The 16,710-nt window shown below is 35.4% G+C and overlaps 1 protein-coding gene across 2 annotated transcripts in view; it reads left to right on the top strand.

Moving 5' to 3' along the window:
• The window catches only part of LOC148309402 (serum response factor homolog), a 209,195-nt gene extending 193,601 nt beyond the window's left edge, over window positions 1-15,594 (top strand). The window contains exons 3-6 of one of the 2 annotated variants that reach the window (XM_088260104.1): window positions 3,906-4,024; window positions 5,050-5,144; window positions 7,153-7,299; window positions 8,857-15,594. In XM_088260104.1, the coding sequence (XP_088116230.1) occupies window positions 3,906-4,024; window positions 5,050-5,144; window positions 7,153-7,299; window positions 8,857-9,026 (531 nt within the window). In that variant the 3' untranslated portion in view covers window positions 9,027-15,594. The remainder of the gene's footprint in view (window positions 1-3,905; window positions 4,025-5,049; window positions 5,145-7,152; window positions 7,300-8,856) is intronic. The other variant, XM_088260105.1, reaches the window with a different exon arrangement.
• The last annotated feature ends 1,116 nt before the right edge of the window (window positions 15,595-16,710 follow it).

Raw genomic sequence — 16,710 nt, 5'->3', positions numbered from 1 at the left:
TGCAAAGCTGAGATAAGCATTATCGATAAAATTAAGAAAGGTGTGTTGAGATGGTTTGGACATGTGGAACGAATGAGTGACGAAAGAACGGTAAAACAAATTTATGAGGCGAATGTTAGTGGGAAAAGAAGCAGAGGAAGACCGAGAAAAACATGGTACGATCAGGTATGCCAAATACTTGAAAGTGGTCAGGTTAGGAGTCGTAACAATCGGCGGGTATGTATGAGGAGATGCATGAACGTTGAAGAGGCGAAGAATGTTTGCAAGGACAGAGTGGTGTGGCGCTCTATTCTCTCTGCCTACCCCTGCGGGGAAGCGGCGTGATGGTTAGTTAGTTAGTTAGTTAGTTAGTATGTTAAATGAGATACTCCTCCCGAGTGATAATAATACCTTATTGATTTACGAGTTACCCTCATTGGCCTCTAGTCGCATTTCAAGTGTTTGCCCACTTCGCAGATTATAATTGATACACAAATGCAGCTAGTGGCTTGTCGCTCAGTTTGGTGGCTGGCCAGCTATGCAGCTCACGACGTGGCGGGGCTCGCGGGGCCCCCCTCGCGGGGCGCAGCCCTACATGGCTCCGGTCAGCCGCAGACCTCGTGGCACCTGGGACATATTATTCACATTTAATTAGCTGTTTATCATGACTGCGTATCGCGCATATACAGAGTGTGGCGAAAAGTACGTTTTAGAAATTATTTTACTAAACGCCATATTGATAATCACTTCTTTCTTTCTTTTTTTTTAACCCATATCCGCACCAAATGGTGCATAGGGCACTGCACCGTAGCCGCGCAGTGTTATCTTGAGCGTTAATTGCATGAAGGCAAGCTGATCAGGCCTGCTGCGCTGCTTGTACCAGTCCAGGGTGATATTAAATAAATATGAGAACGAAAATCACCCATATTTATTTTGACCCCCCTCCCTAGGAATCGAACCCGGGACTAAATCGAGCACGGTAGCCAAACGCGCTGACCACTACACTGCGCATCTGGACTTCTTTAGGGAAGGAAAATCTCGATTAATCGCATTTTGAAATCTCAACATAGATGAAGAAGAAAATGGAAACCTGTTAGCTTCTTATTTAGCAGAGAACCTTATTTCAAATCGCCCACTCCTTTCAAGAACGTCATAAATAAAAAAACTTGATTTTTCAGGAGAACGTTTTTAAAGTTTAAAAATATAATACAATGTATTAAAAATAAATATCAAGCCACTTATTAAACTTTTTCATATGCAACAGATCTTTTTAGGTAAAACCTGAAGGTTTTTTGTACATTCAAAAAATATTTAGTATATTTAAAAAAATTATTAAATAATACCTTTTCTTCAAAATGCAAAAACAACACTTTCTGCCCTGTAGCGGGTAAATATTAAGTTAAAAATATGCCTCTTTTGCTGGGATATAGTACATTTTCTGGGCATTCCGAAAACATGCTCAACTGAAAATTGTCAATTTTTGATTTATGACGTTCTTGAAAGGAGTGAGCGAAATGTATGCAAGATGCTTTTCCAAAGTTGGGAATTTTATAAAAATCCCCAACTATCCGAGACTAGATGGCACTGTTTAAAAAAATAATAAAGAATTATATTTTATTATTTATATTATGAATATTTAAAGCATTTACTTTGTGCTTAGTCATTTTTGCTTTTATATTTTTTTTACAAAAATGCTTGTAATATTTGTATATAACCACTCACCCAGATTTTTATGTCAACCGGTTTCGAGACGTACCCGTCTCTTCGTCAGACAATCGTCAGAACAACACCATGCAAATAATACTACCCGTCCGTAGTATTGTTTGCATGCTGTGGTAGTGATTGTCCTGACGAAGAGACGGGTACGTCTTGAAACCGGTAGACATAAAAATCTCAGTGTGAGGTTATATACAAATACTAACATTTTACTAAAATTTAAAAAAAAAGTAATTATACATATTTTTTTATGGTTCGCAAACGATGAAAAACACATAACATGAAATGAAATTCAGTGCAGTGCATTTAAATGTTTTTCATCAATTCGATGAGAACACAACAAACTTACAGAAACAATTAAAAGCACAAGTTAAATACATTATATATGATAGATGCAAAGCTGAGATAAGCATTATCGATGCAAAGCTGAGATAAGCATTATCGATAAAATTAAGAAAGGTGTGTTGAGATGGTTTGGACATGTAGAACGAATGAGTGAGGAAAGAACGGTAAAACAAATTTATGAGGCGAATGTTAGCGGGAAAAGAAGCAGAGGAAGACCGAGAAAAACATGGCACGATCAGGTATGCAAAATACTTGAAAGTGCTCAGGTTAGGAGTCGTAACAATCGGCGGGTATGTATGAGGAGATGCATGAACGTGGAAGAGGCGAAGAATGTTTGCAAGGACAGAGTGGTGTGGCGCTCTATTCTCTCTGCCTACCCCTGCGGAGAAGCGGCGTGATGGTTAGTTAGTTAGTTAGTTATATGATAGATACATTATTGTGTTAGTGATAACTAATATTTTCTCATTTGTTTCCTTTAAACATCCTTCGTACCTCACGTTTTTATACATGCCTATTTATTATACTCATTTATTGTTTTATATTTTACAATTCGCTCACTCCTTTCAAGAACGTCATAAATCAAAAATCGTCAATATTCACTTGTGCATGTTTTTGGAATGCCCAGAAAATGTACTATATCCCAGCAAAAGAGACATATTATTAACTTAATATTTACCCGCTACAGTGCAGGAAGTGTTGTTTTTCCATTTTGAAGAAAAGGTATTGTTTAATTATTTTTTTTAAAATATTAAATATTTTTAATATTTAATATTTTACCGACCGAAAAAGACTTGGCACGATCAGATCAATCAGAACCTAAAATCTGGCGGCGTCAAAAGTCTGCGTAATCGGAGGGCATGTATGACTAGATGTATGGATGTGAAGGAGGCTAGGAGTGTATGTCAGGACAGAAGAGTGTGGCTTTCCATCCTCTCTGCCTACCCCTGCGGGGAAACGGCGTGATGGTAGTAGTAGTAGTAGTAGTTAAATATTTTTCAAATGGAGAAAAAACCTTCAGGTTTTACCTAAAAAGATCTGTTGCACAGTAAAAAGTTCAATAAGTGGCTTAGTATTTATTTTTAATACATTGCATTATATTTTAAATCTTTAAAAACGTTCTCCCGAGAAATTAAGTTTTTTGATTTATGACGTTCTTGAAAGGAGTGAGCGAATTGTGCTAATTTTGTTTATTTCTTGTTTTCTTTCACTTTCTGATTTATGATAATTGTAAACCAATATTACATTTTTTTTATTTTTTTTATTTTTTTATTATTTGTATACATTTATTTAAATCACAATTTATACATATTTAGAACTTTTTTGCATATTTAGAACAATTTATACATATTTAGAACGAAGATATAAGAAAGGAATGTAAGGCTGAACGAGGAATAATTGAAAAGATTAGGAAGAGTGCTTTGCGGTGGTATGGACATGTGGAGCGAATGAATAACGAGAGAATGACTAAGAAAATATATGTGGCGAATGTGAGAGGGAAAACAGAACGTGGCAATCGAAAAAGACTTGGCACGATCAGATCAATCAGAACCTAAAATCTGGCGGTGTCAAAAGTCTGCGTAATCGTAGGGCATGTATGACTTGATGTATGGATGTGAAGGAGGCGAGGAGTGTATGTCAGGACAGAAGAGTGTGGTGTTCCATCCTCTCTGCGAGGAAACGGCGTGATGGTAGTAGTATTAGTGGAACTTATTTTTTTTGCAGAGACCCACCAAGCCACCTTGTGTGTCTTGTCGGTGTAAAGACAGAATAGACATTTCTAATGACATTTCATTGAACGTTATTTAAGTGTGATCAAGGTTTAATTGTTTAGTTTTTTTTCTGATTTTAGTTGTTTTTGTTTGCAGTGCGATAGATCTCCGATGGACTCTGGCGGCGAGGAGAGCGGGGAGGAGTCGGGAAGCGAACCTGAATCCCCGGGTCAGAGGCAACGCAGTCCCTCTCCTGAAGGGATGAACTTGCACAGGTATGTACAGTAGGGCCAGGATACTTTTTTTTTAAAATGGGATTTGCGTTTATTATTTACCTTGTTTATTATGTGCAAGGTTTATAGATCATTAAATGGATTTTTGTTTTCTCAAGTCAAAAAATTCTTCTTCTTCTTCTTCTTCTTTTTTGTAGATCCTAGGGATCTGTTTGTGCCTCCGCATGTCGCTCTTGGGATGTTGACTCCCAGCTGTCTTTCCATCTTTTCGGAGGTCTGCCTGGGGGTCTGCGTCCTTCAGGGTTGCCTTGGAGGGCGATACGTGGAAGTCTGTCTTCTGACATTCTGTTTATATGTTCCTTGACGTATCGCCTTCGTTGTCGTCCCCACCTCACGATATCCTCCGTCTTACACATGCTCCGGATGTCGGTATTTCTTAAAAAAATATGTGTTATTTTAATCTGTATTGGGAACAGGAGGGATAATCTAGTGTGGGCCAATCAGGAACTTGTCACCATTAGCTCATTGCTGGGAGGAAACCACGTAAAACTCCTCAGGAAAAGCCGGACTGCTGACTGTCGTCAAAAGACCTTCCGTTCCACTAAAAGAAGGGTTAGGCATTTTGTGTCCTAGCTTGGTTTATGTTACCAATGTCTTTAACTATTTTTATCATGTATGATACCAGCTCTCGTGAGAGTTCCTTATGAACTATCATGGATCCGATGTCAGATAAGTTCTTACCCAGGCTCCTGCAATGGAAGTTCAATCACCCTGCAAAACTTCATGCATTATATCGACCACTTGAAAGTCGGAACAATCTTCGGGTATGTATGGGGAGATGCATGTATGTGGAAGAGGCGGAGATTGTTTTCAAGGACAGAGTGGTGTGGCGTTCTGTTATCTCTGCCTACTACTGTGGGGAAGCAACATGATGGTTAGTTAGTTCAAATCATATATGGTTGAATCTTGAACCATTGGAACCATGCAACTCCTACTGCATATTTATATTTGGGAAGTCCTATATTCTCTGAAATAAATAAATCTGATTTTTTGTGTTAAATTTCTAGGGATGCCGGACCTGATGGCATATTTGGTCCAGGAGGTCCAGTTCTATATCCTCCAGGCGTCATCTTGAGTTTAGCTGCTGCAGCGCAGGAACAAGGTACAACACATTTCAACAAATTGCCTTCAGCCTCAACCCTTTGCCCATACCTTGTACTGGTATCCTGGTGAAGAAATAGCTCAAGCTTATTTGACCGTAGTAACGGTGGAAGTAGTAGGTTATAATGAAGTCATGGGCTAGAAATATTAGAAGGAAAACCTTTGTGTATCAAAGATTCAATCATGTTGTACTGTGTGAAAATATTTATATGACCTCCCTCTTGAGAATCGAACTAGGGATCTCCAGTGTGGTAGCCGAGCGTATGGAGGCACTATGGAGGCTGAGAATTCATTTAGGTTAGTTGAATTTCGATAGATGTGGAATCCAGTTGTGAATTTGTGAAGTATATAGCTTACTGCAATTGGACATTGGTGAAACTCATTTAGAAACAGTTCACATATATTTTTTTAAAGAGAGAGCCTGAAATAACAATTTAAGATTTCAACATTTTTTAAATTTTTTTATTAGTAGACGCTTGACTATAAAATTGACGTTTCTGCTTCTCTCACCCAAAACAAGACATATTTAGTTTCAATTGGTTTATGCAAGACAGAGTGGTGTGGCGTTCCATTCTCTCTGCCTACCAATGCGGAGAAGCGTCGCGATGTTAGTTAGTTAGTTTTTTTGGTTTGGGCGTTTGTGAAATATTCACATCCACAATTTCTTTCCTTACTCCAACTTACTACTTTCCAACCTGAAGACTAGCTACTAACGAGGCTTAGTGGGTTATTCCTTTAAAAAAATATCCTTAGGGCGTTTGTCCACTACACTGAATTACACGGAATGTTACCGTCCGGCACGTCAGTTAGCGTTTTAAAACAACGATTGGCTTGGATTGCCATGTGCTTTTGTCCATGGTTTTCGGATCGGTTCTCCTGATGGGTGCGTGAACACGTTGCGCGTAGATCTGATCACTCTTAACTGTCGTATTCGCTTTCATTTTTCAAAACCAGACTGCCGGACGGTCAAATTCCGGGTAGTGGACAATCACTTTTAGAGTGAAAAATCCAGTGCCTGAATAAATATTAAAACACTGTTTGTATTTAGTCTTAAATTTAATGAAATAAAAATCCTTTTTTTATTTGTTTAATACAGTTACAAAAATTATTACAATTTAATTCATTAGCTACACATATCTGCTTACAAAAATCTCATACTAGTTACACGTGCCTCTCCAAAAAGAAACCAAGCTCTTGTGCTTAGAGAGGACTTACACTCGATGTGTATTGATTGTACCTAATTTAGGACGTATTGCAGTCTTTTTTTTTTGTATCATTTTTGTTTTCATGTAAGATATTTTTAATGAAATAAAACAGTATTTTAACACATTGTTTTAACATTTGTTGGTCGAGAGCAGGAGTCTTTTATAATATAATAATAATAATATAATAAAACCCTTTTCCGCACCCAAATGGTGCATAGGGCACTGTGTCATATAAACGCAGTGTTATCATGATCGTTTTTACACATGAAGGAAAGGTGATCAGCCCTCCGCTTCAGGTACCAGTCCATGGTAATATTGAATAAATATTACAGTGAAAAAATCACTTATATTTATTTTACCCCCCTTGGGAATCGAACCCGGGACCTCCAGAACGGTAGCCGAGTGTGCTGACCATTACACTACGGAGGCGGACGTCTTTTATAAGCGTCCTATTTGCTTACTTTGGGTAGAGCGTGAGAGACGCCGAAAACATTGCACAGGTCGCAACTGGGTTTGCGATTACTTGTGATTGGTATACTGAGGGTCGGGCGGCAGACTGTCCGAGTATAATTAGGATCGAGGTCGATGAAAACACCGCCCGACAGCAATGTGTCAATATTTTCTAATATTTTGAAATCTGTATGGAGATTGTTGAAATATTTGATTTCCAAATATTTGGTGTTGCACTTTGTTATTTTAATATCATTTCAGAATCTCGGGAATGTACTTTTTTTTTAAGATTTAGACCCTATAAAGTTTTCTCCGTTTTCATAGCATGGACCTTTTCCTTTTCGTTTCTTTTAGAGAAGCAGACGGGGCTCCTTTCTACTCGCGGGTCCCTCACGTTACCCCAGGGACAGGATCTGATGACCTCGAAAAGCAATCCCAAGGAGTTCAAAGAGATTTGCAACCGTTATAGAGAATTGATCATGTCCAATCAGTTCAGTGCAAGTTAGTGAAGGAGTTACTTGCTTCCCTAACCCGCCGCGTCCAGAACGGGGTCCCAGCACCCCCAGTGGCTTTTGTCTTACAACATTTTGAGTGTGTCCAAATATTTGTTTACAAATCTGGATTATCTCCACTATAGGAGTTATTTTTAATTTTTAATTCACTTCTTTCTTTCTTTTTAACCCTTATCTGCACCCAATGGTGCATCGGGCACTGCATCGTAGCGACACAGTGTTATATTGATCGCTAATTGAAAGTTTCATATTGATTTAATATCATTTTTATTTTAAGTTTTACTTAGTACATACCTACCACTATCTCTTAAAATCTATTGTGAAACGTATTTTGATCATTTTCAAACGTCATATGTGAAGCTAATTCTTAATTTTAAAGTTGTGTCCTTGGGATGTTGAAGGTTGAAGAGGGAGTAGGAGCTGTTTCTTATTTTGATTTTTGATTTTTTTCTTATCAGTGGGAATATATTGAAAAATAGTGGTATTTACTAAGTAAAACTGAATATAAAAATGAATAGATTTTAGCACAAAGTGACTGCCAAATTAATTAATTTATTTTTTTTTTACATTAATGACATCTCAACATGTAATCATTGGTAGAAATTGGTCAATGTTACATGTGTGTAAAGTGATCACTTAATCAGTCTATGACAGGTCGTAAACCCTGTAAATGTGCAGACTTCCATATTCTTCTTCGTCTATGTTGAAATGTCATAAATGTTTTTGATCTTATTAACCCTTTGAGTGTCTGGAGATATTAGTAAGACTGTTCCCGGTAGGCCGTAACATCAGATTTGCTGGGTCCTACGCCTTATCTCTTTATTCCTTACAAAATCGAACCACCGCACGCCTAAAATTCTCCGCAGACACCTATTCTCAAAGCTCAGTACACGGCTGCTCTTGGCCCTTGTAAGGTGCCATGTTTCACAACTGTATAAGAGAATAGGAGCAATGCAATCATTGAATAAGCGGCATTTGGTCTTCACCAATATATTGTTTTGAATATTGAAAGCATTTACTTTGTGGATCATATTGATATATTATTTTGAGAAATAAAAAGACTTTGTGTTTCGATCCACTCACATTTTTATTAACCAACTAGTTTCGGCAACAACCTGTTGCCCTCCTCAGTCATAAATTAAACCCTGAAGAGGGCAACAGGTTGTTGCCGAAACTAGTTGGTTAATAAAACTGTGAGTGGGTCAAAAAACAAAGTCCATTTATTTCTCAAAATAATATAATTCACCAATATATACCACAAACTTATATTACCATACCACAAAGTAAACAATCCTTGTAACCCATTTCGGACGGGTGATTTTACGCTTGCAGACCGCTGGCGACAGGATTTGATAATTGTGTACGTATACAATAGTTTAGACCTTAACTAAGAGATCGGTACATAATATTCATATAAAAACATAAAATAATTTATTCTTTTCTGACATTAAAACAATGCCCGCGCAGAAGGTAAAAATACCCTTCCCGTCCTTAGTGTGTTAATATACAAAAAAATATATTTAAAGAATTGATCACCTCTTTTCAGGCGGTAGCGGGCAGCCGCAGTTCATCACCATCCCTCTCTCCATGGCGATGGCGGCCGCGGCGGCTTCGCAGACCACCACCACGGCTTCGCAGCACGGAAACCAGCACCAGGCGGGCCAGGGGAACCAGACCAACGGGCTCCAAGACCTCTCTAGGACCGGCAGGAAGTGACCACAGCCGGCCTAAAGACCGCATAGCTACACACTGTCATATTAGGATTTTTAAATTGTCAAGATTATAATACAACACTGCAGTCCCTTGGTAATCAGTGGGTTATATTTCTGGATATGTTCAACATCTCAACATTGATGAAGAAGAATTTGGAAGTCTCGGTATTTACAGGGTTCACGACATGTTGTAATTCACATATTCATTCAAACCCTTATCCACACCCAAATGGTGCATAGGGCACTGCATCATAGAAAACGCAGTGTTATCTTGATCATTAATTAACACATGAAGGAAAGGTGATCAGCCCTCCGCTTCAGGTACCAGTCCAGGGTAATATTGAATAAATATTAGAGTGAAAAAATCACTTATATTTATTTGACCCTCCCTAGGAATCGAACCCGGGACCTCCAGTACGGTAGCTGAGCATCCTTACTATTACACTACGGAAGCGGACTTCCAACTTCACATATACATTATGTATATATTGTTCTTCTCCGTCTTAGTCCTCATTACTGAGAGTTGTGACCCTTGTGAAAGTAAACACTCTTCTCCAGTTATCCTTTGACTGCACTGCACTTAACGCTCCAACCACCGAGATGTCTGCTGCTGCCTTAACTTCATCGGTCCATCGTGTGGGGATCTTCCTCTCCCTCTCTTCCCCTCCAGGCTACCAATCACAACCAGTCATTTCAGGCCATCCTCATTGCCACACGCAACGTGTTCAAAGAACTGAAGAATCCGTCGTGTGCAGACACTGGTAACTCCGTTCGTCTGTGAATATCTGAAACCTCAAATGCCTAGGGACTATTGTGTATTATTTTTCTAAAATTAATATCGCCTTTGAAAACTCTGTCATATTGAGTATTTCATCTTTACAGATCAAGTTCTTCCTCAGGTGATTACTTCACGTAACACCATCTTTGGACGGAACTCATAATTTTTATATATATTAATGAAAAAAAACAACTTTTTTTTACATTTTTAAAAACTTATCTAGGTTTTCATTTAGCCAGTTGGTATAGTGGTTGGCGCATTTATCTATCATGTGTTTAGATCCAGGCTTTGATTTTTCTCAAATTTAAATAATATTAAGTTTTTTTTTGCTGTATTGTTTTTGATGGCTCTGTGTCTTCCGTGTTGGTCTGGGCTGTAGAGGGATCTGTGTGTTGGCCACTGACTAACAGAACTAAGTAGCTACTTACCCCTATTACACTGCAGCTAAGGAAGCACATCGCTCACACCTTTCAAGAACGTCATAAATTAAAAAAACTTGCTTTTTCAGAGAACGTTTTTTAAGTTTAAAAATATAATACAATGTATTGAAAATAAAAACCAAGCCACTTTTTGAACTTTTTACTGTGCAACAGATCTTTATAGGTAAAACCTGAAGGTTTTTTCTTTCTGCCCTGTAATGGGTAAATATTAAGTTAAAAATATGCCTCTTTTGCTGGGATATAGTACATTTTCTGGGTATTCCGAAAACATGCACAGCTGAAAATTTGAAAAAAAAAAATGACGTTCTTGAAAGGAGTGAGCGACATGTCAAAAATTAGACTGTATTCCCGTCTGCAGATTTTGTATTGAGGATAGCGAAACACCCATCCACATTCTCTATACTTGTGACGCACTCGCTCACAATCGAAGTCACATCCTTGGAGGACCACTACTGGACTCTGAGAAGATGAAACTCCTAACACCAAGACAGGTTGTGAGCTACATGACTCACAAAGGTCATAAGAGTGAGCAGGAAATGGAAAAGCAGCAATGGCTGGTGCACGTATGTAAACAGTACACCGAACCAATCTTTTTCTTCTTCAAACCCTCATCCGCACCTGATGGTGCATAGGGCACTGCATCATATGAATGCAGTGTTATGTTGATCATTAATACTTACTTCTTCACATTCTTTCCTTCGAAAGATGATAAGCCCTCTGCTTCAAGTACCAGTCCAAGGTAATATTGAATAAATATAAGAGTGAAAAAATCACTTATATTTTATAATTAAAATGTAACATTGTTTTAAAATCACTATAAATATTTGATTATAACTTAATTATAATTTTTACCGGTTTCGAAACTATCCGCTTCTTTATCAAGACTTATTAATACTAGTATTAATCGGTTTTGATAAAGAAGCGATTAGCTTCAAAACCAGTAGTCATTATAATTAAGTTATAATAAAATAAATATAGTAATTTTAAAACAAAATTACATTTTAATTATAAAATGAAAAATCACAAAGTCAATGCTTCAAATATAAATTATATTCACTTTTATTTATTTGACCTGGGAATCAAACCCGGGACCTCCAGTACGGTAGCCGAGCTATCTGACCATTACACTACGGAGTCGGACAATCAGTGTGCAATCACTCTTATACCTCGCTTTTTTATGCATATTTTTAAATATACTTTTAGTTTCAACAGACATGGTATAAAAATGCCTTCACTTCTGTTAACCACGACAGCCCTCAACATTATATTCAACATAAATTGTAAGTTTTATAATGCGTCATAGATATTAATATAATGGATGTAAAAATCAAAGAGTGACTGATATGTCAATTATGGTTACTGCCTAGATAACGAAAACTTAATCTAAAAAAAATATACACAAAATTTTGTTAAATTAATCAATTGTATAACTTAATAAATAAAGGTGCTGTACTTGAAAATTAGCTTGTATAAAATTGTTGTCAAAAAGATTTAGGAATTTAAAATAATCGTTTTGTGAACATTGTCTTTTCATGTTTTAATTTGAGATTAAACATGTTTGGGGAATCAAAGCCAAGAATATGTTGTGTATGAAGAAATTTAGATATTTGAGAATTGGCCCGTATTTTAACACATTTTTTACGGCGTACAAATATTTGTGTTTCAGAAACCTTTTGTTGAGGTTGTGTGCACATTTTTGTGCATTTCAGAAAACTTATGTTAGGCGGTGAGCACATTTTTGTAAATCTTATGTTGTAGCAGTGTGCACATTTTTGTGCATTTCAGAAACCTTATGTTGAGGTGGTGTGCACATTTTTGTGCGTTTTAGAAACCTTATGGTGAGGACTGACCGGAACATTTCGTCGTAACGTAATGTCGTGACATCGCTCGCGGCGAGCATCAGTCAGCATCCAAAACTATGGATGGAGCGCTCGGCTCGCTGTACTGACTATACGAATACTCGCATCGTAACATGTTACGTTACGATGAAAATGCTCCGGTCAGTCCCAACCATTATGTTGCTGCAGTGTGCACATTTTTGTTTGTTTCGAGTACCTTAAACTTCATTTACAAAAAACACATCTTAAGCATCTAATTTGCATTCTTAATTTTAGTTTAACTAATTTAACAAAATACCACTAATTCATAAAATCTATCATGACCTGTATTTCGATAAACTCCATCAAACACCGTATACATTTGAAAATGATGCGGAATGCATTGATACACGTCTCACAATAGATATTAAGAAATAGTGGTATTTACCAAGTAAAACAAAAATTAAACATGGATAGATATTACCGTAAAGTGACTGCCAAATCAAGTAATGAAAAATATCAATTTCTTGCAATGTTTGCTTAGCCGTGTGGCGGAAAGCTGTCACTATATAACAAAAATATTTTCAATTCTTCTCTGTCATCATTCTTTCAATGTGATCTTATATCGCCCGCTCAAATTACGTTTCTCAAACAAACTTCACTGTAACCAATGCGTTAGATATGTTTAACCTGTTATTAAACATAAAAATCTGACGCCGATTCTTCTATGAATGCTTAAATTTCTTCAACTACTTTCATCTCAAACTAATCAAAGCCTTGCTATCATTGTTGTGTAAAACTATGGGTGTACATCAATTCACAAATTGTGATTTTTTTAAACTGGTACATTTTGACAAGTCGGAATAAATCGGGAGGTTGGTAACAGTGGAGTGTTCATGTCGGTTTGGTTTATATTAAAGTTTCAACAAAATCTACCATTGATTGGTAGCAATTACGATTACACAGCCATGGATTATTTTGATTGTTTTTTAAACATATTTTTTATTGGATGATAAATTAACATTTAAAAAAATTAATCAATCTTTTAAGACAAGATATAAGAGTGAATAGAGAGTTTGTTAAACTATCTATATTTTATATTTTGACATCTCAACATAGATGAAGAAGAATATGATAGTCTGTGTTTTTATAATGGTTGGTCCTCAATCATAAAATATTTATACATAACTAAATGGCATTGTATTTTTTTTTTGTATATCGATGAAGGCTTCTGCATTTTTTAAAAATAACTAGGTTAAACTCACGAGAGAATATCACTTTCACATTGTGATTTTTTAAACGTTGTAATCTCTCATTAATTAAATTTATTTTAATTTTTTGTGTGACAAAATAAACAAATCTTTTTTATATCTTACAAATAAATTCGGATAAAGAAACATGAGTTGGTTATTTGAATTTTGTTTTTTAAGCATACAATTTGTATTTCTCTATCACTTATATTTAAGGCTGTATTGTATAAAATTACATCATACAAAATGCAAAAAACAAATATCTACTTTGCATTGTTTTAAAGTTATTTTATATTCTTATTTACCAACCTCCTTTACCATCTAATAAATAGTGGGGTCACAAACCTAATTTTTTCTATATTTCTGTTCTTAAACCACAAACAAATTATGCGAAAAGTAACAATGTCAAATGGATTTATCCATTCTGTACACCATAAAAATGACCCTTCAAAACAGTACTTAAAGAAATTAAATAAACATTCTTAACTGAGAACGGAAATTTTGGTAGAATCATGCGTTAATCTATTATTTATAATTTAAAATAATATGTATTTTATTCTATGTATCAATTTTAAATCAAACACAGATTTTTTGAGTCTACTAAGTTGTATTTTATTAACAAAAACACATAAAAAATTATATTGTGACAAGTGTTTCGCCTTGTTAGGGCATTATCAAACGAATGTGAAGATCAAATGGACTACGGTCCTTATGTAGCTATACAATTCTAAGTGACAGTTTTAACACGAGCAGCAATAATTTAAAAAAAATGTATTTTATTCATTTTTAAACCAATTTGAATGTAAATGTCTTATAAAGCCTTTTTTGACACACAAAATTGTACCTATGTATTTTATGAAGTTTTATCTCTTTCATCAATGTGTAATAATTAAAGTGCGAAAGGGAAACATATAAGCAATATAAAAGTTAAATATTAGCAAACATAATCAAATATGTATACTACTGCCATCTATGTAATCAAATTCTAACTAAGTCTACCAGCAAATATTAATATTACTGAAAATAAAAGTTTTATTTTCAACAATTTGTTGCAATATTATTAATGAATTTAGCTATATTAAGCATCTTTTTAAGCAGTCATTGATCAAACATTGGTTTATGAATATATAACCAACAACATTTGTCATTTTTTGTGTAAACTATGTCATTGTCAAGATTATCGAGTTGAAAGTTGTTAGTATTTGAGTAAAATAATGTCATTATTAGCGTACATACCTTCAAACCCTTGTATCTCATCGCTTTGAATTTGTTTACAATATAAACATAGAAATAAACAACGCAAAGGGTCATTTGGTGTCTGTAAAATTGTTATAAAAACTATACTCACAATGAAACTTCTCATTTCTTATTTAATATCTGGATCTAATTTAATCCTAGACCATGGGACTTGTTTTAACGTACCTTAACATATTTTTATTGGGCGGTTTTTTCATCAATCCCGACCCTAATTATACTCAGACAGTCTGCCCGACCCTCAGTATACTAATCACAAGTAGCCACAGACTCAATTGCAAACTGTACAATGTTTCTTGTTGTCTTTCGCACTCTACCAAGAGTAAGCAAATATATCGCTTATAAGCGTCTCCCGCTCTCTACCAACAGCATGTAAAAGATGCTTTTAAGCGTTTCTCGCAAACAATGTGTTAATACGGGACTATCGCAAAATGTACTATGATAAGGAAAACCCACATTTTACCAAAAACATTTCATAGAAACGTTTACAACATAAATGCAACATGCTTTTAAGAATTTTATATAAAAAATGAACATAAAATATTGGTAAAACACTAAGATATATGCTAGTTGTCACAACGTTCTTTACATGTGTTGCCTCGGTGCTTCACACAGATTGGGTGACTGTCGTAAATTTTACGAATGTCCCATAATCTAAAGTTAACCGGAAGAGAAACATAGAAATAAACAACGCATAGGCTCGGTCAGTGACCGTAAAAAATATTATAAAAGCTACACTTATACTGGTCTGCAAATTGCTTATTCTTCTCTGGTCTTAATTTTTTAACAATAAAACTATCGCTGATATTAATATTTTACTATGTGTATATTTTGAATTTAAATCTGCTTTATTTAAAATAAATTTTCAAGGCTTAGCCTGTTTTTTTATATGAATTTTTTTATTTGTATTTTTACTATATTGTAATAAATAAAAAAACCACATCAATTTTGTAATAAATTTTATTTGATTGTTTACTTATTGACATGACACAAAATGTATACTATTATTTTGTTGAAATTAAAATCTCTGTTAAAATTATACGTTTTTGTTTATATATTTATTTATTTATTCTTCCGTAGATTGCAGACCTGTATCTACAAGTTAAGTTTTGCATAAATGGTATCAGCATCACCACAAATGAATCGTTGACATCTCAACATAGATGAAGAAGAATAAGTCTGAGTATTTATAGGGATTCAGTGATCCCTGACAGTTCTTACGACAGGGTGGTTTATGAGATCATTTTATATACCTGTAACATTCATATATACATACATATAACCTTTATCGGCATCTGATGGTTTCATAGGTGTGATGGCGATGGCACTACATGAGATAAATGCAGTGTTATCTTTATCGTTAACACATGAATGATAGGTGATCAGCCCTCTGCCTCAGCTACCTGTACAGGGTAATATGGAATAAATATAAGAGTGAAAAATCACTTATATTTATTTGACCTTCTATTCACCAATAAATAACCATTCTTTATTTAAGTTTTACTAGGTAAATATTACTATTTCTCAAATTCTATTGTGATATGTGTTTCGATGCATTCCGCATCATTTTTACGGGTTTGAATGCATCGAAACATGTGTCACAATAGATTTGAATAAATAGCGGTATTTACCAAATAAAACCTAATTAAAATGCGCAGATATTACCACAAAGTGGCTGCCGAATCAAGTAATGAAATTCACCATTCTAACCACGATTGACGACCACACTACTCAAATTTCGGAAGTTCTATATACGAGTATATTCTTTAATTGACACCTTCTTTCATATGCGAGTTCTTGGCACCATCTATGATTGAGTTGGATAAGTTTTTTTATTTAGCAGAGACCTTCATGAAATGTGTGTAAGATTCTTCCCGAATTGTTTTACATACTGGAATACGCCTGAAAACTTGATTTAAAATTTAGATTAAACTTATAACAGTTATTTTACTCTCAATATTTTGAGTATGTTTTGTGAGTATGGGACCTATACGTATTAGTAATGTGAAACTTATCCAAGCTATTACAAATACGGGTATGCAACCCTGAGTCCTTAAATTGCTTCTATTCTCCTTTTCCTACCTACTCTTTCTCCTCCATTTCCCTTATATATATATACCCTAATATCGGTAGTGTAAAAGCAAAGGGG

This window comes from Brachycentrus maculatus, unplaced genomic scaffold, assembly GCF_059751285.1.
Source record: "Brachycentrus maculatus isolate JH-2025_06_01 unplaced genomic scaffold, ASM5975128v1 h1tg000124l, whole genome shotgun sequence".
Classification (NCBI taxonomy): domain Eukaryota; kingdom Metazoa; phylum Arthropoda; class Insecta; order Trichoptera; family Brachycentridae; genus Brachycentrus; species Brachycentrus maculatus.
This window is presented reverse-complemented; position numbering and strand designations above follow the sequence as displayed.